This window comes from Pseudonaja textilis, chromosome 2 (assembly GCF_049901715.1).
Source record: "Pseudonaja textilis isolate UNSWEBS1 chromosome 2, rPseTex1.2, whole genome shotgun sequence".
Lineage (NCBI taxonomy): Eukaryota > Metazoa > Chordata > Lepidosauria > Squamata > Elapidae > Pseudonaja > Pseudonaja textilis.
This window is the reverse complement of record NC_141991.1, coordinates 206896363-206923148: the sequence shown is the minus strand read 5'-3', so window position 1 is coordinate 206923148 and position 26786 is coordinate 206896363. Positions and strand designations below refer to the sequence as shown.

At 33.3% G+C, this 26786-nt stretch overlaps 1 protein-coding gene across 2 annotated transcripts in view; it reads left to right on the top strand.

Moving 5' to 3' along the window:
* DMXL1 (Dmx like 1) overlaps positions 1 to 26786 on the top strand; it is a 78972-nt gene that overhangs the window by 16527 nt on the left and 35659 nt on the right. Inside the window, exons 8-28 of one of the 2 annotated variants that reach the window (XM_026720329.2) lie at positions 735 to 921; positions 1138 to 1303; positions 2144 to 2356; positions 3751 to 4004; positions 4106 to 4760; positions 5002 to 5123; positions 6758 to 6847; positions 7058 to 7160; positions 8038 to 8154; positions 8763 to 8984; positions 9296 to 10945; positions 11788 to 11898; positions 12376 to 12545; positions 13915 to 14012; positions 15001 to 15166; positions 16117 to 16369; positions 16920 to 17989; positions 18592 to 18783; positions 19018 to 19094; positions 24211 to 24338; positions 25922 to 26170. In XM_026720329.2, coding sequence (XP_026576114.2) covers positions 735 to 921; positions 1138 to 1303; positions 2144 to 2356; positions 3751 to 4004; positions 4106 to 4760; positions 5002 to 5123; positions 6758 to 6847; positions 7058 to 7160; positions 8038 to 8154; positions 8763 to 8984; positions 9296 to 10945; positions 11788 to 11898; positions 12376 to 12545; positions 13915 to 14012; positions 15001 to 15166; positions 16117 to 16369; positions 16920 to 17989; positions 18592 to 18783; positions 19018 to 19094; positions 24211 to 24338; positions 25922 to 26170 — 6293 coding nt within the window. The remainder of the gene's footprint in view (positions 1 to 734; positions 922 to 1137; positions 1304 to 2143; positions 2357 to 3750; positions 4005 to 4105; positions 4761 to 5001; positions 5124 to 6757; positions 6848 to 7057; positions 7161 to 8037; positions 8155 to 8762; positions 8985 to 9295; positions 10946 to 11787; positions 11899 to 12375; positions 12546 to 13914; positions 14013 to 15000; positions 15167 to 16116; positions 16370 to 16919; positions 17990 to 18591; positions 18784 to 19017; positions 19095 to 24210; positions 24339 to 25921; positions 26171 to 26786) is intronic. The other variant, XM_087926915.1, reaches the window with a different exon arrangement.

The window sequence follows — 26786 nt, the reverse complement described above, 5'->3', positions numbered from 1 at the left end:
TACTCTGCAAATATAGAAGATAACACTGGCTATAGAAAACATAAAATTCACTTTGTGCTCTCTTACAATGAAGGATTTTTGTTTTATTTACCTAACAGGTTCTACTCTCTAAAAAGATAGTTAGTAAGGAATATAATAGAGGGTTCCAATAGAAGACAATATATATAGTTCAGGGTTGAACTGTGGAGTGCTTGCTTTTCAAACTTGGTTGTTTGCTTGCAGATGTTTCATTATATGACTGGATTATATCAGAAATGCCTGTCAGTGTGAGATTTGCTCCCTGCCTATATTTAGTAGCTTGCTCTGCCAGTGATGGCAGGGTTATGGTTCTTTCCCCAGTAGTTCCTTGATTAGGATATTGTTTTCTTCCTAATCATTTATTTTGTGTCAATCCTTGTTCATCTGGTCGTTTTTCTTTTCTTCTTAGCTTTTTATTGGCACTATTGAATGGTGTGCAAATCATTTTATATATCCATATGGGTAGGTTAACTCAAATAAAACAACAACAACAGCAACAACAATAATAATAATAATTAAAATTGAAATTAAATATAATAATACTGCAATCCTGCATTAAAAACCACTAGTTTCCATGAGATTTTTAAACATCTGTTGCCAAAAACAATGTATATGAAATCAAAGTATGTGGTATTGCAATAACGCTGAATAGGATTCAAAAATCCTCATTCTGAAATTTATATTTTCTTTTTGCTTAACCTGGCTTTCTTTCCTAGTGGTGCTGTGTGCAATGTACTGCTGACCTGCTGCAAAGACAATATATGCCGCCTCTGGGCAGAAACTCTGTTGCCTAATGATAGCCTCTTATATGAAGGTGGATATAACTATTGGCCTGAGCCAGTGAAATTAAATAATTTTAAGAGGAATGCTTCCAGCAAAGAAAGCATGAAAAATGCTTTAGAGGTACGAAGTGACATCTACCAGATATTAATAATTGATAAGGCCTGATTTGAATATTTAGTTTGAAAATGAGTTTTTATCTGTATTTTTAAGAAATGTAACTATCCAATCCTATTTAAATGTAATCAGAATGTTCTGTTCAGAATTATACAGATGTGTAGAAAATATTTTTCTGTATTTCATTATGTCATATGAACAATATATTTTTGGCTTCAACAGTTAAATCTAAGACCTTTCCGACGAGGAAGAAGAAGATCAATAGCACTTGCACATACTGGATACTTGCCCCATCAGCAAGATCCTCATGTAGTTCATCGAAACAGCCCATTGCAGTCAAATGCACTTTGCCATTTCCACATTGCTGCCAGCATCAATCCAGCCACAGGTGATCAAGAATAAGCAAACTTAATTCTAGGATAAGTGGATTCAATTTAGATTTATCTCTATAAAGCACATTATACTATAATGTTTACAGATGCTAAAATTGTGCTGAAAAGAGAATATAATTTTAAAGTTGTAAAACAATTCAAAATGTTGCTTTGAAAATTCTTTCTACTGCATCAGAAGTTTTTAAACGTATTTATGATAGCATTTATTTTGCATTTTTTATTGCAATTTTATGGATGTTTTTAGTTTCATGGGTTGCAAGCTGCCCGAAGAGGAATTAATAAATACAAATGTGATTTGTAGCAATGATGCCATAACATTCAGTAATTTTTGTTATAAGTCTTCATGCAGCTTCATATGAAAAATGCTGACAATTTGTTTTTAAGGTAATTAGTGTTAATTAGTCATTATAGCAAATGTCTGTTAAAAATCAGTAACCACACTCAAAATGAGTTAGATGTAAATACATCAGCATATTGTTTCTTTGCTAAATACTAAATGAAATTGTACATTTTTAAGTTACATTGTTTGGCTTAATTCTAAAAGCCCTGTAGAACTTTGCACCAACAAATATCTGTAACATCATTAGTCCTAATTAATTTTTAAAAATAAATTATGTTTTATATATGCTACTTGTTTATTAAAAAATGAGGCAACTTAGTTCTGCTAAGCAGATTGTCCTGGTAAATTACTGATTAGTTTCTTTGTACCTGCTGCTGGAAAAGAAAATTATCTGTCCTGTAATCTCTTTATATGTCCCTTTCTAAAGTAGTCTGCCTAAAATGTAAAAATAATTTAAATGTATGTTTCTGAATATAATGTATATTTTTGTTTGTAGACATTCCCTTGCTCCCTTCTATTATGTCTCTGAGTCTTAATGAAAGTGAAGAAAAAAGTGGTCCTTTTGTAGTGCACTGGCTAAATAATAAAGAATTGCATTTTACCCTATCAATGGAAGTTTTTTTACAACAGTTTAGAAGAAATTTTGAGCATATTTCTTCAGAAGTCAGCACTGAAGAACCTAATCAGATGACTTTCAAATCTGATGAAGGTAAAATGCATATTGTTATCTTCTCTCACTCTTTTCAGGCTGCATGGAATAATGAATTGATTCACGTACACTGGCTATTTTAGAATATGGAAATATTTCCTGTGTTTTACATAGTCTTGTGACCTAGGCAGTATAAACATTTATGAATTATTTATAGAACTTTAGGTATGCTTATATAGTGATCCTAGGCATCTCACAAAAACTAATATAAACAAAAGAATTCTTCCCATCAGGTGCCAGATCAAATGCCCTCCAAGCTCGAGCTGGGGGCGGGGGGAGGGAGAGAAGAGAGCTAGATCTTCGTAGCCTTCCAGAAAGTTAAAGGTTAGGAATCCTTTGCATATCAGGTAGAAAGCTATTTTAAAGGACTGGGGTGGCTACTTTGGATGCATGCCTCCAGGATCCCATCAAGTGACAACATTTAATGGTAGAGATCTGGAGCATACCCACAAATAAGCTGTCTCTGTGTCATATAGAGCTTTAAAGATTAAAAACAAAATTATTGTAAATAAATACATAATCTAGCATAGTAGTAGTTTTTCTAAGATCATTGATCAGCATTAGTAAAAGGTTGCAAAGGTCCCTAAAAAAAACAAATTTTCTGGAAGGTTAATAAATAAAATAGTTCAGACTATTTAACAAATAGATGAAATACTAAAGAATACAATACTTAAAAAGAATTGACTAAATCGGGGTATCTTAAGGTTGGCAGATTTGTGAACTTCAACTCCCAGAATTCCTCAGCGGTCCATGCTGGTTAGAGAATTCTGGGAGTTGGTCTACAAGTCTTGAAGTTGCCAACTTTGGAGGTCCTTGGACTAAATTATAGAAGTATTTCATGCATAAAATAGTAACATACTGATTTAGTAAAGTACTGTGTGAGTGTCAATGAAACTTTATGATCAGTAACAAGTGAGATGTAATAGAAAGATAAAAATATAAATAGAATAAGAAAGTTAGTATATTTTTGAGGTCCCCAAATTAGAATTTTTTTGCTGTGTTAAGTAAAGATGGCCAAAATAAATTTTTTGGCTCTCCTGAAAATGTTATGATGCCGGTCATATAGTAAAAGCAAATGAGACCGTTCTTAGAAGAAGTGGAATTTTTTAACAAGTGTAGTTATGAATAAATAGTCAATAGAAGGCAAATTCCTACATAGCATGGCTGGCTCTTTGGTTAAATAGATCTAGCCTATCAAAGGATTTTATAAAATGTAACATTTAAAATTATATAGTTATTTTAGGAAGAATGTCTTAATCTTGTACTATGTGTAGCTATGGAGATGCCTTTCACTAGGATTGATTCAGAGGAGTTCCTAAAAAAAATTTCTTATATCAAAATTTAAGTATATTTTTAATATATAGATTTCTTCACTTTTTATATAATTCTACTAGAAACTGATGATAGTAAAGAAGAACAGAGAAAAAATCAAGAACAGAAAGAATTTCCTGGTGAAAAACCTGTTTCAAATTCAAGCTCCATTCTCTTGTCTTCAGCTATTATTGATCATGAGATTGAAATACAACTAGCTGAATGGAATAAAAATGCAGACATGCTATTTAGTATTCATCCTATGGATGGATCATTGCTCGTATGGCATGTTGATTGGCTAGATGAATACCAACCAGGCATGTTTCGTCAAGTACAGGTACTACAAATTTCCATGTACAATGTATTTAAAAATGTAATTGTTTTGGAAGCTTGACTTGATTCTGAACTTTTTCTCTCTTTTTAAAAAAATATTTTTAGGTGTCGTTTGTTTCAAGGATTCCTGTTGCCTTTCCTACTGGTGATGCAAATTCACTTTGCAGAAGTATAGTGATGTATGCTTGTACAAAAAATGTTGACCTTGCTCTTCAGCAAGGCAAACAAAAACCATCTAGCCTTGGTCGTTCCTGCTCTATGTTAATTTCTTCAGGTCATAGTAAATCGCCCAACAATGTAAAACTAAGCATCTTCACCCCAAATGTTATGATGATTTCCAAGCATGCAGATGGATCTCTAAATCAGTGGCTAGTCAGCTTTGCAGAGGAATCTGCTTTTTCAAATGTTCTCAGTATTTGCCACAAATCACGATACTGTGGACATCGTTTCCATCTTAATGACTTGGCTTGCCATTCAGTACTTCCATTGCTACTCACAACCTCTCATCACAATGCAGTCAGGATTCCAGTTCTTGATAGCATAGAAGAAACATCTCCAGAACATCAAAATAAAAGTTCTGCCTGCACATCTCAGGATCTTACTGCTGTTTACAGTGAACTTATCCTCTGGAGAGTTGATCCAGTTGGTCCACTATCTTTTTCTGGTGGAGTTTCTGAGCTTGCAAGAATAAATTCTCTTCACGTATCTGCTTTTTCAAATGTGGCATGGTTACCTTGCCTCATACCTAGTTACTGCTTAGGTATGTTTTCTTCCTTGTAAGTAAAATTGGTATATATTATAAAAAATGTGCTATGATTGTACAACATTTACAGGAAATTCTTACATAATACCTGTCAGCAATTCCTTGAAACTGCCTTTCTGAAGGATGTTCAGATATGTACAACCACATAGCTTTTATTAAGCTCTTTATATCTAAAAACATAGGATGAAGATATTGGAATTCTTTTTATTAAGAATTGTATTTTTCTACTTGTCTTTAGGTGCATACTGTAATTCACCAAGTGCTTGCTTTGTTGCAAGTGATGGTCAACATTTGAGACTCTATCAAGCCATAATAGATGCCAAAAAGCTACTCTGTGAACTATCAAATCCAGGAATTTCTGTAAGTAAAGTTCAACTAGAGTTGTAATATCGCCAGATAAATGTAGTTTAACTACCTGTTCATTTAACCAGAAGATTAATTTTGATTTATGAGAAATATTTTCTAATCTCAGGAGCATAGAACCTCTGAAGAAGCTACCATATCTTTTTCTTGAGTAGGGTTGGTTTAAATAAATGGAGATTTTGGCAATGTTGCATGAGTATACCATACTATTTTAAGCATCTTAGCCATACTGTATTATTGCTGAACTATATAATCTATAAACCACCAGTCTTTGAAGTATGTTCATTATGATCATTTCTAGACTAAGAATATCTGAAATAAACTTATTAAAAAGTATTAAGTACTAGGAGTATAAATTGCCTATGATCTTAAATTTTTATTTCTCAATTCCAGTATTTCACTATTAGCAGAATTAATGTCAGTGTTCTATTTTTATGCATTAAGCATAGACACTCTTAATAAAACACACTTTGATTTTTTTCAAAAAGACAATTTGTAGCCTTACAATTGCTTAAACTATGAACTAAAAACTATCATATGTAAATTTATATGTATTTTTTGGTCTATAAGACACTCCGGGCCATAAGACACACATTACCTTTAGAGGAGGAAAACAAGAAAAAAAATCTACCTCTTCCTCCCAGCATCCATCTGGTATTCATCTGGCTAGCATCAGCAAACGGCCTGATCAGCTTCAGCATGTTTTCGCAGCCCCAGCACGTGGCTCATCAGGGCTCTGCTCCATTGCACCCACTACCAGTCAACTGAGCTGAGTTGCTGCTGCCGCCAAGAAACACTGAAGCCTTCACTGCTGATCAATGCCTATTGCCACCCATTTGCCACTGCCCAATTGCCACCCACCCATTTGCTGCTACCTGTTCACCATTGCCCAATTACCACTGCCCAATCGCCGCCAATGGGCGCCAGTGGACTTGATGCAGCAAATGGGTGAATGTGCGGCGATAGGCGGAGGTAGCAGTGGTAATTCCCGCCACATAGAACAACTGATTGGCAGTATTCCGGGAGGCCGATCCACCAATCAACTGCTCAGCAGTGAAGGCTCCAGTGTTCCCCAATCCCCCTCCCCCCACCACAGTATTCATTCTTAAGACGCATAGACATTTCCACCCACTTTTGGGGGGGAAAAGTACATCTTATAGTGCGAATAATATAGTAAGTAAAAAGTAACATGAAAACAAAATACAATAGAGAAGATTGAGATATCTAGCCCAATGACTATTAGAATCCTTTAGAGTTGGGTGACTATAAATTTAAATAAATAAATAGATTTTATAGCCTTCTGATTATATTCAAGAAAACAAAAAAAAACAGGTAAATATGGTTTGTACTTGTTTTTATAAGGTAAAATGCAATTTAATTAGTTGTTTAAATATTACATGATATGCAAAATATTTTATCCAATTGGTTCACTTAAGCATTGCCTACATACAACAAAACAAGAAGCAAATGCACCATTAAAGTTAGTTTTTTTACTATAAGCAATTACTAGGTTGTTGGTACAAAAATACTTCCTATTACTATGGCTAATTGTCAGTAAATCAAAATGAAGAAATTAATGAAATTAATACTATAATTACATGACAATTACTGGCTTTTGTTACTAATTTCAGAGATATGTTGGCAAATTTTTTAACATCATAAGTCAGCAATCTACAGCTAGACCTGGTTGCATTGTAGAACTGAATTCTATTACAGAGCTGGTAAGATTTACTATTATTTTATCTCATGCTTTATTTTAACTTCTTCAGTAAAATATTGATGAATAAAAGACAACAAAAAACAATGTTAGCCAAGTATTTGTTGTTAGCCAAGTATTTAATATTTATATCATAAACTAATTAACTTATTTTATAGTATTTAGATTGTTGCCACTCTTTATTATATTTAAAGTGTAACTTTTTTAAATTTAGCATGGTGAGAAAATGCAGCTACTTCATGTTTTTCAAGAAGATTTCATTATGAATAATCTTGAGAATAGATTCTCAGAAAAAGAGTCACTACTACTTGATCCTGGTAAAGTATATACACTTTAAATCTTAAGTAAAATTTATTGTGTAATAAGCACTTTTGCTTGTGGCATTATGTTTGTTGCAGACAGCATTGTACGACTTCTGATTAAAAATTAAATATGTCATTGTTAAAAAAAAATCCTTCAGTTTAAACGAAAAGAATTTCCATGGGAGGACAAAGTTGTCCTTCTAGGACAAATATCCATTTTTAGTTGGTGCCTTGCTATATTAGTTTTATGTTTATGAAGAATTTATTATGAGAGAAACTTCAGAAGTGGCATTTTGTCTATAATCTGAAATGGTATAATCATTTTATCACCTCCTCCCTCTTATATGTGCTGTATATTAGTCAAAGCTAAGAAATATAAATAGGAACAAACAATTGATTTTCCTCTAAATGTAAATATAGTCATAACCTGTGCTGCAGGTTGCCACTGATAGTGTTTTTAAAATTGGTTCAGCAGCTACAGAACTCCTTTCTCAAAACCGCATGGACTTCTGGATTAAATTAAACATAACATTTCAAAACCCTTAAAGTAGACCATGCATAGAAAATACCATAATAATAAGAACATCTGTGAGGAGTTCATAGCGTAACTTTAACAAAGTCAATTTTCACTAGGTAGGGTTCTGTTTAATAAAATTAATATAACAAATTTAATCTAATCTGATAAAAAACATTAAGTCCCGATGTCACCTGTAGACTATTGTAGTTGCACCATTAGTTCCAAGAAGACTTTTGAATTATAAACTGCAGAAAACTGTAGCTCCTTTAAAAATCAATTTGCAAGACCTAGCTAAAACATACAAAGGAACAGTAATAAATAGCTGGACATTTTAATTGCTGCATTGTACTGAAAACTTTTTTTTTCTTTTTTCAGGATTTCAGAAAAATGGATTTTCTGAAAAATTCTATTTAATTGTAATTGAATATACTCAAAACTGCTCACTGTTACACATGTGGAAATTACACTTGAAATCCCTACCAGTCGCAGTGGGTATGTTTAAATATTTGACAATATATATATATATAAGAATTTATACATTATGCTTGATATTACAAGCACATAGAATCCAAAAGTGCCAATGAAACTTCCATATAGAAAGAGATAGTAATGATATAGTAATTTCACTTTGTCATTGCAGTCAGAATTATTCTGCTTGAATTTGAATATTAACGAAAGACATGAACTAAATGCTAAGCTAAGCTTAATGGGCTAGGTTCACGGTCAACATATTTAATGTTTATAGTTCTAATTAAAGAGCTGTTGAAAGAGTTCTACAGAGACACTAGATCCAGTCCATAATGCCTACACTATGCAATATTGTGCTGGATACAAAATAATTCATGCTAAAAGAAGTGTCCTGGTCCAGGTAAAGATCAATATGTCCTTTAAAATATTTTGAAAGGCAGGGCATATGAATATGAAATATTGTCTTTAGCAACTGACCCAGCCTCTGATGTTATGGATTTCTAGTGACTTATAGAAAAATATGTTGATATAAACATAGAATTTAGTCATTGTAATTTCAGAATATCTTGAAATTTCATAGAGCAGATTGTATTTTAAATAAACGTTAAGTAAAATATCCCAATTTTTTGTAGATGAAAAGATACCTCCTAAGGCATCTGAAACAGCATCTCAAGAACAACTGCATTCTTCTCCGGACCAAGAAAAGCTTCACAGTTCCATTGCAAAGAAATACCAAATTTGCAGAGATAATCTTCAAAGTACCAGCCAATTAGTTCTTTCTTCAGAAATTGTCTATAGTTGTGAACTAAATTTACCAGAAGGAGTGGAGATAATAAGCATTAAACCATCAGCAGGTTTGTAAATTAAAAAACAAATAGGGGAGGAGGAAATTGTGTATTAATTAACTTTCATCTAACTTTTCTTCAGAGTATTCATTAAATCTTAATGGTAGTTTGAAAGCCTAATATTTAAATAAAATTAATATATAAAAACAACTATTAAACTGCCATAAAAGTTACACCATGTTACAAAAGTAAACTTGGATTTATAAACTGTAGAGCACTAAATTTTTCTCTTAAGTTCTGGAAAAAATGCTTTAAAATTTCATGTTCAACTAATTTTTTTTCTGGTCAGTATTCTAAGGATTTTTTATTTTTAATCTTAGGTCATTTAAGTTCTTCTTCAATTTATCCAGTCCGCCAAGCTCCTTATCTTCTTGCAACGCTTTGTTCAGATGGGAAAGTTAGGTTTTGGAGGTGTAGAATGTCACAGGAAACAGATCTATTATCCAAACCAGAGAATACTAAGAACAGTGGTACGTATGTATGGGAAGAATGGCCATTGCTTATTGAAGATGGACATCTTAGTAGCAGTGCCCTTGAAGTGTCTGGTTTACCTCTTGAAATTAGCTGTGCTCATACAAATCGTTTAGCTGTGGCATACAGGCGAACACCACCCCAAAACAGTAATACTCAAGATTTTTTTGTGAATGTCGGCATTTTTGAATGTGAATCTACAGGAGGCTCTTGTTGGAACTTGGAACAAACCCTTCATTTAGATGAACTAAACCTATCATTGGATTCTCTGACTGTCAATAGTAGTTCAATGGCAGTAGGAAATAAGAACTTAACATTCAGAACAAAGCATTTGGTTCATTTAGATTGGATGTCTAGGGAAGATGGCTCTCATATATTAACAGTAGGCATTGGTTCAAAACTTTATATGTTTGGTCAGTTGGCTGGGAAAATACAGGAACCAAGTACTAAGGAAATGCTTGTACTGCCAGTATGGGAAAATGCTAAAACCTCTTGTACATCTAGATTTATACTGTTACGATGTGTGGATTTGGTCTCATCAGTAGAAGGGTCACCTCCTTTACCAGTTTCTTTGTCTTGGGTTCGTGATGGCATCCTTGTGATTGGGATGGATTGTGAAATGCATGTTTATTCTCAATGGCAGCCATTTTCAAAACAAGATCCCATTACCACAGACTCTTACAGTAGTAGTACACCATCTATAACAAGTTTAGTTAAACAAAGCCAGTTGTCTAGTGTTCCCCCACTAAAGCGAACATTAACCCGATCCATGGCTAGCTTTGCTCAAAAACTTGGTGGGAAACGAACTGTATTTGATCTGTCACTGGAGATGGAAGATTCTGGTCTTTTTGAAGCAGCTCATTCATTATGTCCTACTTTACCTCAGTATCATCCTGTGCAACTTTTGGAACTCATGGATCTAGGGAAAGTACGTAGAGCAAAGGCCATTTTATCTCATCTAGTCAAATGCATTGCTGGAGAAGTTATTGCCATAAGTGACCCCTTCCATGAGAAAAGGTACCGCTCTCTCTCAATCTGTGCTAGTGGGAGTAGTACAAGAGACCCTATGACATTTAACAGATGTGTAATAACAGACTATACAGAAATAGATTCTGTTCCACCTCTTCCTTTGTATGCATTGCTTGCTGCTGATGAAGAATGTTCCTATGCTTGTACTGAAAAGTCAAATACTCCAAAGAAGCTTAACAAACATGTGACTGACGAAAATTATGAGGATCTATTTCAAAATTCCAGCCTATGTACAGATGAACTGACTACAATTGAAGTAGATGAAGATGACAAAAAGCCAAAAGTTATTGATCTTTCTCAGTATAATCCGACTTACTTTGGACAAGAGCATGCCCAAGTTCTTTCTCGTCACTTGCTTCATTCTAGCTTACCAGGACTTACCAGGATGGAACAGATGCTATTGATGGCATTAGCTGATACAATTGCCATTACCAGTACTGATATAGGAGAAAGCAGAGACAGAAGCAAAGGTAAGCTTAATAATGACTAATCCAGATTTTCTTTTTAACAGTACCATCTCTATGCTTGCTTACTTACTTAATTAATCAATCAATCAATTGCAAACATTTCTAAATATTATTAGATGGCATACAGAATACATCAATTAATTATTAAGGCTACTGGCCTATATGAAATATAATGATATGCGATAGACTAAATTTGGTAATTAGAACTGTAAGCCACCCAAAGTCACTGGTTGAGATGGGTGGGTATAGAAATTCCATAAATAAATAAAACAGAAGTTTGAGTTGGGAAGTACCCAAGGAAAATTAATACTATACTTTATTTAAAATACACTAATATGATTATCTAAATTCTTTTTCTATCTGTGTTATTTTTTAAAGTTATTTTTTAGCATTAAGTTTACTACTTCTTAGGAAAGTATACAAATAGAAATAGTGTACAAATAGAAATATTTTGCTTAAAGGGTTTGAAGTTCGAAAGTTAGAAGAACTACCTCTTTTTCTATATGGACTGGCAAATTTCCATATACTGCAATGGTTATGGGGAAACCTTTAGCTTCACAGCGACATTTTCTTCTGAATTTAGTAATATTAATCTCAAATAAAAAATTAAATATTGTAGGGCTCTATTTGTCTGCTATAATTATGCTACTTAATAATATATTAATTATTTATTGCTTTAAAATCCATTTTAGTACATAAATTTGTTACCTGTTCCCTATATTTTGAAACTATGCCTAACAAGATACACACATACATACGCACACACACATGCATGAAAATATGGCAAATAATCATACAGTTTTGTTTAAGGAGTTTCATTTTGTAGACTAAATCTTCATTCATAGGAGGAGAAACACTTGATGAATGTGGTTTGAAGTTTCTTTTGGCAGTTCGTCTTCACACTTTTATGACAACTTCTCTGCCACCTGCTCACAGAGTTCAGCTATTACATCAAGGTAAATACGTTGTTCACTCTTTGCAAGACACTTAATGCAAAACAGAACAATATTTTAGTTTCTGAAGAAACATGAGCTGCAGAGACAGAGGAACTTTGGTATAGTGCTGAAGAGATGCATTGAACAATTGAATAATACAGGTTTTTCAAACTGTTAACTCTTTTGGCTCTAGGACAGTATCAAGTCTCTGTGAGTATAGATGTATCTTTAAACATTTAAGTACGGGGATCTAAGTTTTTGTTTTATTTGTGGTATACAGACTTAAATACTTCGTGTTTTACAACTTTTTAAGTGTAGCTATTTGCAAGTCCTTAATTACTCACAAATTATGACATGATTTTTTGTATGTTACTTCACGTTACTAACTTTTTAAAAAAAGGATCAGAAAAAGAATCACTAAATATTTTTAAGGTAATATAGTTATCAATTATAAAGTAAATTAAATAATTATAAAATAATTATTTGTGATTATTTCAGGTTTGTCTTCGAGTCATTTTGCTTGGGCATTTCACTCTATTGCAGAAGAAGAACTTCTAAACATGCTTCCTGCAGTACAGAAAGGTGATCCAACATGGTCAGAGCTTAGAGCTATGGGAATAGGATGGTGGGTTCGAAATACTCATAATTTGCGAAGATGCATTGAGAAGGTAAAAGCAGTTTATAACAAACTAGCTTGTATCTTGCTATGAGTTTCATTTAGATAATAGAAGGCATGATATATATTTTTCAGATTTTTTTTTAAAGCAGAATGTTTTTTTTAATATGGATTAGAAAGAAGATAGGAAAGGAATGCTGTAATGAAAAAGCTTCCATGAGTATTTTTTCTACCTTTGTTACTGTTGGCTTGTATATAGTTCATCTTCTGTGTCACATATTATAATTGTCATATAATCATACAGTATTGTTTCAGATAACAGTAACCAATAAGCTATTTTTGTTTTCCTGTTTTACATCTGCTGATTAATATTGAAACAATGTGACAAATACTTTGCCTTAAATAAAACTGAAGTTTGCACTTGACATTGACATAACTGTATCTGGCTTTATTTTTATAAAGGAATAGAGTAACTAGAAACACAAATTTTAATTATTTTAAATAGATATACTTTTAAGAAATGGCTTTGAATAGCTAGATTAACTAAAGAAGACTTACTATTTTTACTTTTAAAGTGAAAGGCTCTTCTTTATTTATTTAACTACTGATTCACCCAATGAATAATTTTGTAAAGTCTTCTTTTTGTTCGCTTGATTCCTGATAACTACATGGACACAGCCATATCATTTGCTTCACATCAGTACAGAAAAAAATATACTATTTCCAAACTTCCAATCTACAACCCCAAATATTTTCCTTTACAAATAAAACAAAGATTTTTAATCAAACCCAACCAGGATAGACAAAGTAGTGCGACCGGTTGAGATTTCTTACTAGAATATCTCACCTAGATAGTTTAAGGAAAGACATACATCTTATGAACTAGCCAGTTCATTATTTGTTTTAACTTACATGGATATTGTGTCTGCAATGTTTACTTTTCTTTACTTGTTTTAAGCAGCAGAAATGTTAATTGGATTTATTTTAGCAAGTTGTTCAACTATTCATAGATCCATTCCTTCAGGTCAATTAGTGCTCCCAGTGACCAGATATGGGATCCTCAGAATTTAAATACAAGATGAAAATTATCATCACTCTGTGATCTGATGATAGGTTTCAAAATTGTATGAATGTACTCAAAGCAAGCTTTTGCTTTTCTCATATTTATATCAGCTTTTTATTTAAGCATTAGCAGGATAGTTAGGAGCTATCAGAAACTGCATTCACATGAGATTTCATGCAGGCAATTGATCAAAGGAGAGAAAGTGTTTTCTAATTCTACACTAAGCTTGAAATGCAAGAGGTTTGCTAGAAAGTAAATCACTTTCAACATAAAATTAATTTTTATCGATTTTTCTGAACAAAATAACTATGACAAAATACTACATTTGTAACCATAAAATTTACTATTATCCTTTCAGGTCGCTAAAGCAGCCTTTCAAAGAAACAATGACCCTCTGGATGCAGCCATTTTCTATCTTGCAATGAAAAAGAAGACTGTGATTTGGGGACTATATAGGTACAATTGTATAGCAAAATTTAATTCAATATATATTGCAACTAGTTTTCTTGCATTCCTACTACTTGGTAGAAGAGTAGACATTCTACTGCTAAAGGACATTAAGGAGCAATATAGAGCGAGAGATAGAGAGATTGCTCCTTTATGTACTATTGAAGTACCTTCAAAATTTTCCAAGCTTCTAAATTTCTCAATTCTTGAACTCAAGTTAGCTTTTAGATCTACAGCATAATTTGTATCAACACAACTGGGCCCCTTTCAGGGATAATATAATATAACATAACTTCCACATTTTTACCTGAGGCTGTACTTTTGTGGGCATCTAATAGAAATATAGAATAATAAAAAGAAACAACTAGGATATAGAGCATCACAGGCTATCTGTTATCTATCCAGATATCAATCACCAGATACAAAACAGAAACAGAATAACCTTCAGTGATATGAAAGTGATTTCTGTTGAGGAACTCAGTTGTTGTTTTTTACATAATATGGGGTGCATGAAACAATTCAAGTGATAAATAAATAAATACTTAAATTTTGATTAAAATTTTGGATTCAAAGTTTGGTTTAAAACAATATAAATGAAAGGAATGGAAAGACATAATTGAATGTGAATTCCCATGCTCTTAAAGACCAGAATATAGGAGCTTTGTTTAACTAGGCAATCCTCCCAGCTTCAGAATCTTTTATCAAGCAGTTTATAACTACTGGAAGTTTGAGAAATATTATTTTATGTGCTTTATTTCAATATCTTCTGATGGCTTATTTTTTCCATGGCATTTCATCTGAGCGCTTTTATTCTATCATGAGCATAGTACCCAAGTTAAATATTGGCCATTTCTAATTGCACGCAAAGAATTTTAGCAGCAACTTGATTTTTAAAATATGCCATTTAGAATCGGAGAGCATGTTTCTTTGTTTGATAAACATAAATTATTCAGTTTTTTTCTGTACATTGTGACTTAATAAATGATTACATTGGCAGGTCCCTAAAAGATACTAAAATGACACAGTTCTTTGGAAACAATTTTAGTGAGGACAGATGGCGTAAAGCAGCACTGAAGAATGCTTTTTCATTGCTAGGCAAGCAACGTTTTGAACATTCTACAGCATTTTTTTTATTGGCTGGTCATTTAAAAGATGCCATTGAGGTAACTAATATGTTTTCTTCAGATTATTGAAAGAGATCACAGTGCATCTAATAATGTATTTACACAACCAGTGTTTTAATAGTACAAGCAGATTTGAATGTTACATTGAAGTCCAGCTATATGATTAATAGTATCCTTGAAATATGGGTTGGTCAGATATGAATATAAATATGGTGGTAGACTTAAACTGATTTAAAATAGGAATAGCTATGTCCAATGTCTATACAAAACAAAAGGAGGAGTACAGAACACTAAAATATGTTTTAATACAAAATATAGAAATGGAGAAATTTTCAGTCTAAGGAAGCCTTGTGGCTCATTGATTAAAATGCAATATTGCAGGCTAATTCTGCCCATAGCCTGAGGTTTGATCGAGGTTAACTTGGTCTTCCATTCCTCCAAAGTTGGTAACAGGAGGATCCAGGTTGTTGGGGCCAGTATGCTGACATTGACTCAGAGAGTGCAGTTAAGACTAAGTGCTATTGTACTTAGTATAATCATGCTGCCATCAAGTCAAAACATGAGCCATCCTTAAGTAAATCCCACATATTCTGTTAACTGCTATATATATGAAAAAGCTGGAAAACATGCATAAGAAGGTAACCAAAATGAACATTTTCTTGAACATTTTCCTATGAGAAAAGGCAAGAATATATGGGACTCTAGTCTGGGGAAAAGGGAGGAGGAGAAATTCATAAAGGAAAGATTTATCAAAGGCTATTGGCCTTGAAGATGCAATGTTATTTTTAGTTTGTAAGCTGCATGCCCCAAAAACCAGTTGTAAAGGAACAACAGCAAAAGAAGGTTAAGCCTCCATATTATCTGTGTAAATATGCCAAAGGTATCTGGATGGCTGCATACATAATCCTGGGGTAAAATAGGCCAGTGTGTTTCTTATTTCTGTTTGAATCTTTTTTTAAAAAAAAATCACTTTTGTTTATTTTAATTAGGTCTGCCTAGAGAAATTAAATGACATTCAGTTAGCTCTTGTAATTGCACGACTATATGAATCAGAATTTGAAACATCTGGTACTTACAAATCAATTCTTCAGAAGAGAATTCTGGGAAGTAAGCCTCATTCCATGGAAAGTCCATCAAAACCACATTTTGACCCTTTTCTCCGAAGTATGGCTTACTGGATTTTGGAAGAGTATGGTCATGCTCTTGATACTCTTTTAAGCCATCCCATTTTGAATGATGAAGGTAAGCTAAAACAATTTAGATCTACCTTTGGAATGTGTGCATGTTATTAAATATTAAACAAACTCTTTTGGTAAGTATGTAATATTCCAGATATACTCCTGGGTGGTTCTCATGAATGGTGAAGAACTGTGGCCAGTGATTTTGAAATGATCAAGTGTTATCCAAATGAAGCATACTACTAGACGTACAAAACACTGTAGGTGTTGATTCATTTTTACTTTGTCACAATGATATCCCAAAGCATTATCTTGAAGCTTTCTATAATTATTACAACAATGAATGGAATCATACTGTGATGGAATAAAATATATGCATTAGAGAAAAGGCTTAAACGTTTTGTGTGGTGCCATATTAAGAAGAGTAGACATACTGAACAAGATGATCAACGATTAGACTTTTTTGTGTGTTCCTAAAATACAAAGTGTATCTTTGTTTCCTTAGGGGTATAAATGTTGTGTCACAGTATTGACAGTGAGAAAATATTTGAATTTATTTTAGAAAATTTTAGAAAATAAATTCTTCATTATTTTTTCATGTGATATCTTTCTAGATGAAGGAAGCTTCTCAAACTGTAGCCCTTCGGTATTTAATTTTTATAATTATCTAAGGACGCATCCTCTCTTGCTGAGACGCCATTTTGGGTCTTCTGATTTATCTTCCGCAAGGATATGTGTAACAGGAGAAAATGGGCTTGCAGATGAAATCAATTTAGAGGAAAGAAAATTATTCTTTACTGCAGCATATACACATTTGAAGTCAGGCTGTCCTATGTTGGCTTTAGAAGTATTATCGAAGATGCCTAAAGTGGTCAAAAAGTCAAAGTGTTTAAGAAGAACATTTAGTTTAAGAAACACTAGTAAAGAATGTTCACCCTCTTCTCCAATGCCAGTAGAATCAAAAGGTGACCAGTTTTTCAGGACTGACAAGTCAGAACCAGTGCTAAATGGTTTAGGACCATTATCAGATGCTTCATCATACAAACATTCAGATTCTGATGCTTTGTTTGATTGGAGTCAGCCAGCTACAGTCTTCCAAGATGACCCATTGGAATTAAAATGGGACAGTGACAAAAATGAGGAATGTGAAGATTCTTGCCTTGTAATGAAACCTTTGCAGAAGATAACAGATGAAAAAACAAATGAAGTTAGTTCTAGCTGCACTGAAACCTACAGTTCGGGAGGTAAAAATGATGTCTTAACATCATCAGAAGACATCATTTGTGTACAGCTGAAATTTAGGGCATGCCTGAAGATTCTTACAGAGGAACTTCGAACATTATCCACTGGCTATGAAGTAGATGGTGGAAAATTAAGATATCAGCTGTATAATTGGCTTGAAAGGGAGGTGGTAGCCCTTCAGAAGACATGTGAATATAATATTGAAGCAGATGATTCTCAAAAAGAAATTATTCCAGTAATGGGTGAAAATTCCTTGAATGAAAGAACTGAAGACCTGTCAGACATACAACTAAAGGAAAATATGCAAAGAAGACACTGGCTTATAAAATACCAATCACTTCTGCGAATGTTTCTTAGTTATTGCATCCTCCATGGGTCTCATGGTGGAGGCTTGGCATCTGTACGAATGGAACTGATTTTGCTTCTGCAAGAATCCCAACAGGTAAATAGAGGTGGGGGGTTTGATTGATTGAGCTTGGACTTAAATAATACATAATAATTTAAATTAATTACTAGCAAGCTATTTTTAGCTTACTTGCTTATACCAATTTGATCAAATATTTCTGGCCCTACATCTAGAATGCTAGATTTGAGCTATATATTTATAATTTTGTTTTCAGAGAAAAACCAGTAAATTCCAGATAACTTTTTCTTAATAAAAGTTTTCTAAGTTTATGCTTCAGTATTTGAACTTTAAGTTTCCTGAAAATGAAAATCGAACTGGAAGTTTGGAAGAAAAAAAAGAAGCTTAGTAGAGCAGATACAGATTGAAACCTTAGCCTAGAAAACAGTTATCTTCCTATTAGTCACTGGGCCAATATTATTGTTCCTAGATTTTATTGCAGTCTAAATAAACATTTTTTCCACAAAAAAATCTGGATTCCTTGTTTTCTTCCACCTTTAGTGAATTTTTGCATGAAAAGGGAGAGTAATTATTCCAATTAACATTATGTCAATATGTCTATGTAGGTATAGAAAAAATTCATCTTTGTAGGAAATTTGAAAGTCAAATTATACTCTTTATTTTTCATCCTATTTATAAAGGAATTTTCGGAGCAATCATATAGTAATAGTGTATCTGAGCAGAGCACAATACCTCTTCTTTTTGCCTGTACTGCAAGTGCCAAAACAGTGGTGGCCAATCCATTATTGCATCTTAGTAACCTGACACATGATATACTACATGCTATTCTTTCTCTTGACTCTCCACCCCACCCAGATGTACAGAATAATAAGGCAAGTATCTATAATTTGACAATTTTTACATATTTTACTGATCTTTTTTAAAAAATTGTAATTACATTAATTGCTGTAATTATACAGCCATATTAATATTTATATGTATATTGAAAGTTGTTTATTTTAGGTTTAAATAAATAGTTACGTAATACCTTGCTTGAACAAGTAAAATGAAAACAAAGGATTCAAGATCATATGCATAATTTTGTCTGAAATATGTGTTTCTTCCAGATACACGTAATGCACACATTAGCAGCATCTTTATCAGCTTGCATTTACCAGTCTCTCTGTGGGGGTCATAACTGCAGGTAATTTTTTTTTTTTACAAAAATAAGTATTTTGGCACAATGATAACAACATTTTTATTTTTCCCTTTTGTGAGGTAGAATCAAAATTTGGTATAATCCAACAAGATTATATCTTTGCTTGTACAGGTAGAACTTTAGAATAAAATAGAATTCTTTATTGGCCAAGTGTGATTGGACCCACGAGGAATTTGTCTTTGGTGCATATGCTCTCAGTGTATCTAAAGATACATTTCTCAAAAATGATAAGGTACAACACTTAATGATGGCCATAGGGTACAAACAAGCAATCAAATCATACTAGGCAACAATCAATATAAATTATAAGGATACAAGCAACAAAGTTACAGTCATTCAGTCATAAGTGGGAGGAGATGGGTGATAGGAACGATGAGAAGATTAATAGTAATAGTAATGCGGACTTAGTAAATAGTCGGACAGTGTTGAGGGAATTATTTGTTTAGCAGAGTGATGGCGTTCGGGGAAAAACTGTTCTTATGTCTAGTTGTTCTGGTGTGCAGTGTTCTATAGCGTTGTTTTGAGGGTAGGAGTTGAAACAATTTATGTCCAGGATGTGAGGGGTCTGTAAATATTTTCACAGCCCTCTTTTTGACTCATGCAGTATACAGATCCTCAGTGGAAAGCAGGTTGGTAGTAATTGATTTACACTAGTTCATTTAGTGACCATTCAAAGTTACAATGGCACTGAAAAAAGTGGCTTATGACCATTTTTCATACTTTCAACCATTGCAGCATCCCCATGTTCATGTGATCAAAATTAGGATGCTTGACAACTGGTTCATATTTATCACCATTATTTTGTCTCAGGGTCATGTGATCACCTTTTGCAACCTTCTGACAAGCAAAGTCAATGGGGAAGCCAGATTCACTCAACAATTGGGTGACTAAGTTAACAATCTCAGTGACTCATTTAACAACTGTGGCAAAAAAAGTTGTAAAGTGGGATAAAACTAATTTAAATGTCGCATTTAGCAACATAAATTTTGGGCTCAATTATGGTCGTAAGTTGAGGACTACCTTTATTCTTCAAAAACGGGGTTAATCTGATAATCTAAAGTACTAGGACCTCAATATAAGAAAAGCTATAATTCATCAGTACCAAGATTAATTGACTCCTGGTTGCACTTCCATCGTGTTGGAGCAGAATCTGTGATTGTGTGCAGTTTCACTCTGAGCTCTCTCATTGGAGGGTCTCAATTGGGACGAGAACCACCTTGTAGGGGTAGTGAAGAAAGGGGGACCGTCTGGCAGGTCAAGGAGATTGCATCTCCCTGCCCTGGTAAGGAAAACCCCCTCCATGAAAACAGGAGGCAGTCCGGAAAACTAAAACTCTGCTGGAGCAGAGAAGCAGTGAATGGTGTGGATGGGGTGATATACATCAAACTTTAAGGTAACCCTGATAAAACAAACAGAAAAGGATTCTCATTAAGAACTGTACTAGCTGCGACTGGGAAGTGAGAGAAAAACTGGGAGACGCAAGGAAGCTACTTTTGGGGGAAAAGAAAAATTAAAATGGAAAGTAAACAATTCACAGAAAAAATTTTCATTAAAAAAAAGAACAAATTAGAACTGTTGATTGGGTGGGATTTAGCATGAAAAAGGATTATTTAAAATGCTGAAATTGTTCAAAAAAGAAAATAACAGCTAATTTGGAAAACTGGATTAAGAGCACCATCTGTTGACAAAAGAAAAATCCTGCAGATCCCTTCAAACTAACAATCTAAAAGGAATTATATACTAATATGACCCCAGAAAGTTGAAATATTAAAACTAAAAAACTAAAAAATATATGAAGACATTATCCCTGGAACTATTGGTTATTTTTTGTGTGGAATTTTTTGAAAAGGAATAGACTGATTAAAATTGGGGAATAAAGAGGACTTTGACTTTAAGTTAAAGAAAGATGCTGGTTTAAATAAAAACATAAGACAATTGAATATTTGGATACAACAAGCAAAATAAAGATGAGTGAAATGTGTAAAGAAATAAGGTTGGAACTTCAAGCTGCGAATGACAGAATGGGACAGAATTTTGGACTTATTTACTAAAATACAGAGTACAGAGGAAAATCCAGAAATGGTGACAAAAACAACAGAAGAAGACAGAAGGGGAGGAGTCAGATAAAAGAGAAACCAGCAAAACACAGCAAAGAGAACAACGAATAGCATAAAAAAAACAAAAAGGAAATTAAATCTGAGGTGTTAATGATTGATGTAATAAATAATAAATAAAGGAGAGATTACTTTGAAGGTTAAACAAAAGGAAAGGAAGCTACAGAAAGAAGAACAGGAGAGTGTGGGGATAAAATTTGATAAAGGGGGAAAAAAAACAGCAGAAAATTATGAGAAAATAGGAACTGTTAAGAGAAAGGGCCAAAAAATGACTGAGAATGGAAACCAAGCTAAGAAGATATGAACTAATATAGCAAAGAGAGTTAGAGATGATGGCTAATAATGGGAACGATGGGGATTCCACATGGAGGGGTATTTTAGTAGTTTAAATATATATATATAGATTGTGAGGAATTTGGAATTAATAACTTATTATAGAAATATTAAAGATTTATAAAATAACAGTTAGAATAACAATAAGGATCAACAATCTAATTGGAACAAATATGAAAATAAAATCTTAAGATAGGATTATTAATCAAGATATATAAGTATGGGAGATATAATAAATTAATATGTAATATGGGGAAGAAAGTATGTGGAATCTGATAGAGGATATATATGTATGTATGTATGTATGTATGTATGTGGATCTTTGGTTGTTGGTTTTCTCCGCGTAAGATTCAAGTATCTGGCACGTTTCGATGAAGTCTCATTCATCATCTTCAGGCTTCTGTCTCCGGCTCTGTGCTTCTCAGAGTAATGTGAGATTGCAGCTGCTTCCTCTTTTAACTGCCAGTGGGGTGGGACTTGATTGGGTGGGGGCTTGGCTGTGTTCTGATTGGGTGGGGTGTGTTCTCATTGGTAGGGGTTTGGCTGTGTTCTGATTGGTTGGGGGTTAACCGCGTTCTGATTGGTTGGACAACACAGCCAAGCCCCCACCAATCAAGTCCCACCCCACTGGCAGTTAAAGGAGATACTGAATCTGCGGAGAAAACCAACAACCAAAGATCCACATATAAATCCCGAGAACCTCAGAAAACATATATATATATATATATATATATATATATATATATATATATATATATAGTAAATGATAATACTCTTAATGGATTATATAATTTGTTACTTATTTGTATAAGGTAATGAGGGATATGAATATCGCAAAAATGATTATATTATATGCTTATATAATTGGCTATATGAAAACAACATGGAAAATATAATTTGTGTAAATGTGATGAAGTTAGAGGGAAGGGTATGCATAGATATACATGACAGTGGCTAAAGCAATACTATAAAGGAGATAAAATGGTGAACAATTTTTAAATTAAGATGGTAAATGAATATAGAGAATGATTAAGAATAAAGAGAATGATACAAAGTAATGTATGAAAATATAAAGAGGGAAATTGGTAATGATGTGAAATTAGAAAAGAAAGCTGTATCTGTGATTATGGTCATGTTTGATTTAAAATGTAAAAAGCCTGGAACCACACTGTTCATCTAAAGAGGTATTTAAAGAAATAAAAATAAAAAAAACTATTTGCAAAAAAAAGTATCAAGGTTAATTTACAGTATGGCATTCATTAAAAATTATTACCATTGTTATTGCCTATGTTTTCATCTCCAGATTATATTTCTATAGTTTGGGAATCCATACTTTTTGACATTAATTTGTATTTAACTAACTATAATACTGACAAATACAATTATTTTACATTGTTAGCTTAATCAGAGTCTACTCGGCTAATGTTAAATTGGCTAACTTAATAAAACTAGAAATGCAAGAAAGGCTACAAATTCTTAGATCAGAAATAACAAGCAACTGATTAAAACAAACTATAGCTTTTTAATGAGGTAGATCTGGCTTGCAGATATCCAAAACTGATTTTTTTTCCTCATTATACTTTGCTGTTTCCTGATCACCTCTGCTAACATCACATTACTTGTATTAGAAAATATTAGGTATCTGAGAATTGGCAAACATGTAGATGGATCTTTATTACATTCCTAATTTCTCTTGAATTATATTACCAGTAAAGGGTTAGGTATACTCTTTCAAACATAGCACAATATGGTTTAGAATTCATACATTTCAAGCAAATGTATGAGCAGGGGGAAAAAATTTTCTTTTTGTGACTTGTTTCACAAAGCATGGATCATCTTATTAAATATTTCCTTTAAATCTGCTTTTTTCAGTATGATCACTCATAGAAAGAGTTAAGATTCTGCTTCATAACTATGAATAACCTGAACAAATATTAAGACAATTCTGGATTCTTTTATGTCTAGTATTTTGACACTTTCACAAGAGATTTCATGAGATTTAATATTTTGAAGGTCATTTAGGCTGCAATGTGAGAACACATTTGATACAGTGGTTAAGTCATAAGGCTAAAAACCAGGAGACCATGATTTCTCATGCTGCCTTTGGCACAAAGCTAGGCGGGTAATTTGGGTCACTTTCTCTCACCCCTGGAAGGAGACATTAGCAAACCACCTTGCCTTATAAACTTCAGGGATTTTTCCAAGAACAATTGAACAGGAAAAAAACAGATGCCATATAACTATGAGACTATTTTTCACTATTTTAGGGTTCATGCAAAATAAATGTGTGTACTATAGAACCATCCATAGTCTTTATTTCTAGCGCTATGTAATTATCTTTCTCCATAAAGGTTAGGAAGAAGCAAGGAAGTCCATAAATTAAGTCATGTACTTTCTGTTTCTGAATGTTAAGTTTACCTGATCTCAGTAATAGTATTATAGCACTAATGTATTCAGTAATCAATTTTAGTTTGAAGCTGACTTTAAATATAACATAATAACATATCACAATGCAAATTTTGTGTAGCTTTTCAGCAGCTAATGTTATTAACACTCTTGATTAGAATGAAAGAAATAGTTAAGCTAAGTAAATTATGATTACCATTATATTCAAATAATACCATAATACTGTTTTTTTTACAATTTTTTAATAGTTTATTGCAAACAAACCAATTCACTGGGATGATTTATCAGACCTTATTGCTCTCTCATCGGCATTCTGTAAGAACAGCAAGCTCAGATGAAACAGTAACACCAAATACTGCACCAGCTCAATGGCCAGGTAATCAAGATTTAATTTTCTTAATGGAGTTTTGAACTGTCTGGCTTCTTTGAAGTACAGTATATTGTTCTTTGTTACAACATCAAGTTTAAAATAGTTTCTATTCTGTTTCTTCTGATATGACCCTCTGGCTATTAGTTGTTTTTTCTTCCACTTTAAATTAAATACAGTATTAGGTAACCTCACAGTGATTAATAGTCTTTAAAAATTAAGGCATAATTCATAGATAAATATAAGGCATAATGTGATTGTTTTTAACTGGCTTGTTTGGCTATTTGGGACTCTATAGTTACATTTAATTTCCTTCAGATTAATATACCTGAACCAGGCCTGTTCCCATTTAGTTTAACAGATTCACCAAGTCAACCAGACTCTGCCTTGATTAATTAATTAATTATGGGGAAAAATATCCTTCTGACTTTAGTACAGAGTTCCCAACCTTTCTGGTTGGTGACCTAGACAAAGGGAGGGGCAGGCACCTTTACACGCACTTATGCATGCATGAATGGGGCCGCATGCGTCTGCATGGGGCCATGACCGCACTCACAGTGACACTAGCATTCGTGCAACACTTGTGGCAACCCTAGCGCAAGCATGAGATGTGTGTACGCATATGCACACACTGGCCAGCTACTCATAGAGCCTGATGGCCAAGAGGCCATGGCCCAATAGTAGGCCACAGGTTGGGAACCTCTGGTTTAATATTCATGATGAATGCAACCCATGACCATACTGTGTTCTTCAAAACCAGAAACATGGTAAAAATGAATTCTGATGGAAAGCTTTTAATATGAACCTCATAATTTTCTTGGTTAAGCAACAGTACTTATAAATTTTTGTATTATCCAAATCCATGAAAGATGAGTTATTTCATCCACTTCTTTTGACATTGCTGCAATGAATACATCAGGTTGACTTTTTCATTGTAAATACACTAAAAACGTCAATTAGTAATAAGGCAAATAACTAAAAAAAGAAAACAAAGAATTTTGTAGTTCAAAAATAAAGCATAAGGCAGTACAGTAAAATAATTAATAAATGAAAATAGCTAAATCATAATAGGATAAATCAGAAACAAAAATGCCAGTTGTTGCAAAAGGCATATAAATTTAAATCAAATAATAATCTGTTCTCTGCATAAAAAAATCAATAACAAAGGAAATTCAGAACATAGCTTGGGATGCTTCTCTGTTTGGGAAAGAGTATAAAAATGTGTAGAGTTTATAATAATAAGAAACCTGGAAACATATCTTGTAACCTCCAGGAAATCCTTTTTTTCCCACCCAGCCAGTGATTCATCAATCTTGCTAAGTTCCATATTTGTGGATTTTGACTTCCAGAATTTTCTATAATGGTCATACTGTTTGGGAGTTCTGGAGGTTGGTTCGGATTTCTGCAGTTGCCAAGACTGAGAAATGGTCTAAAATATTTTTATAAATGTGTTTATTTCAGTAAAAAATTTACACTAATATTATCAGTGCCCCCTTATAGTATTTTAGTGTTTCTGGAGATAATTGCAAATGGCTTCTCTTGTCTTTCTTTGTATATGATTTATAACTAAATGGCACTTCCTATCTATTCAGGGATAATGGATTTAATACGATTACTGAATCAAGCTGGGGAAGAAGCTCAGTCTGGGATCACAATTTTGCTCTGTGAAATTCTTACGGCAATCTACCTTAGTCTCTTTATTCATGGTCTAGCAACACATTCCAGCAATGAATTATTCAGGATTGTGGCCCATCCTCTTAATGACAAAATGTGGTTTGCTGTCTTTGGTGGTGGTGCAAAGATTCCCAAGAAAGGACCAATTCAAGAAACAACCAAGATGGGTTAGTACAATATTTTTTTCTGTACGCAAATATTTACTGAACTCAGTTTCTTTCTAATTTTTATACTGTGTATGTTACCAGGGTGGTGTGGTGGCTCAGCAATTAAGACGCTGGGCTTGCTGGCTGGAAAGTAGGCAGCCCATGTTCTAGATCTGAGCTCCACGTGATGGAGTGAGCTCCATCCTCAGCCCAGTTTCTGCTAGCCTAGTATTTCAAAAGCATGCAAATGCCAGTAGATAAAGTAACAGCGCTCTGTGAGATCATTCTGGCCACACGACTGTGGAAATGTCTTTGGACAGTGCTAGCTCAATGGCCTTGAAATGGAGATAAGCCCTACCCCCTATGTTTGGCAATGACTAGCGAGATAAAATCCACTGGGACACATTTTTTTATGTTATCATACAGTGACAGAATTCCTATATAATACTAAACCTTAATTATCATTACATACATGAGCAGAAATATCAAAACATAAAAATTGTATTTTGTGTAGCCATCTCTTCCTTCCAATTTAAGGAAAGAATAAAGTAGAATTTGGTTTCACTTTATTCAAGTTTTGATTTATTCCTTTTGAACAAGAAAATAAATGTGAAAAAATCCTGAGTAAACAATTTGG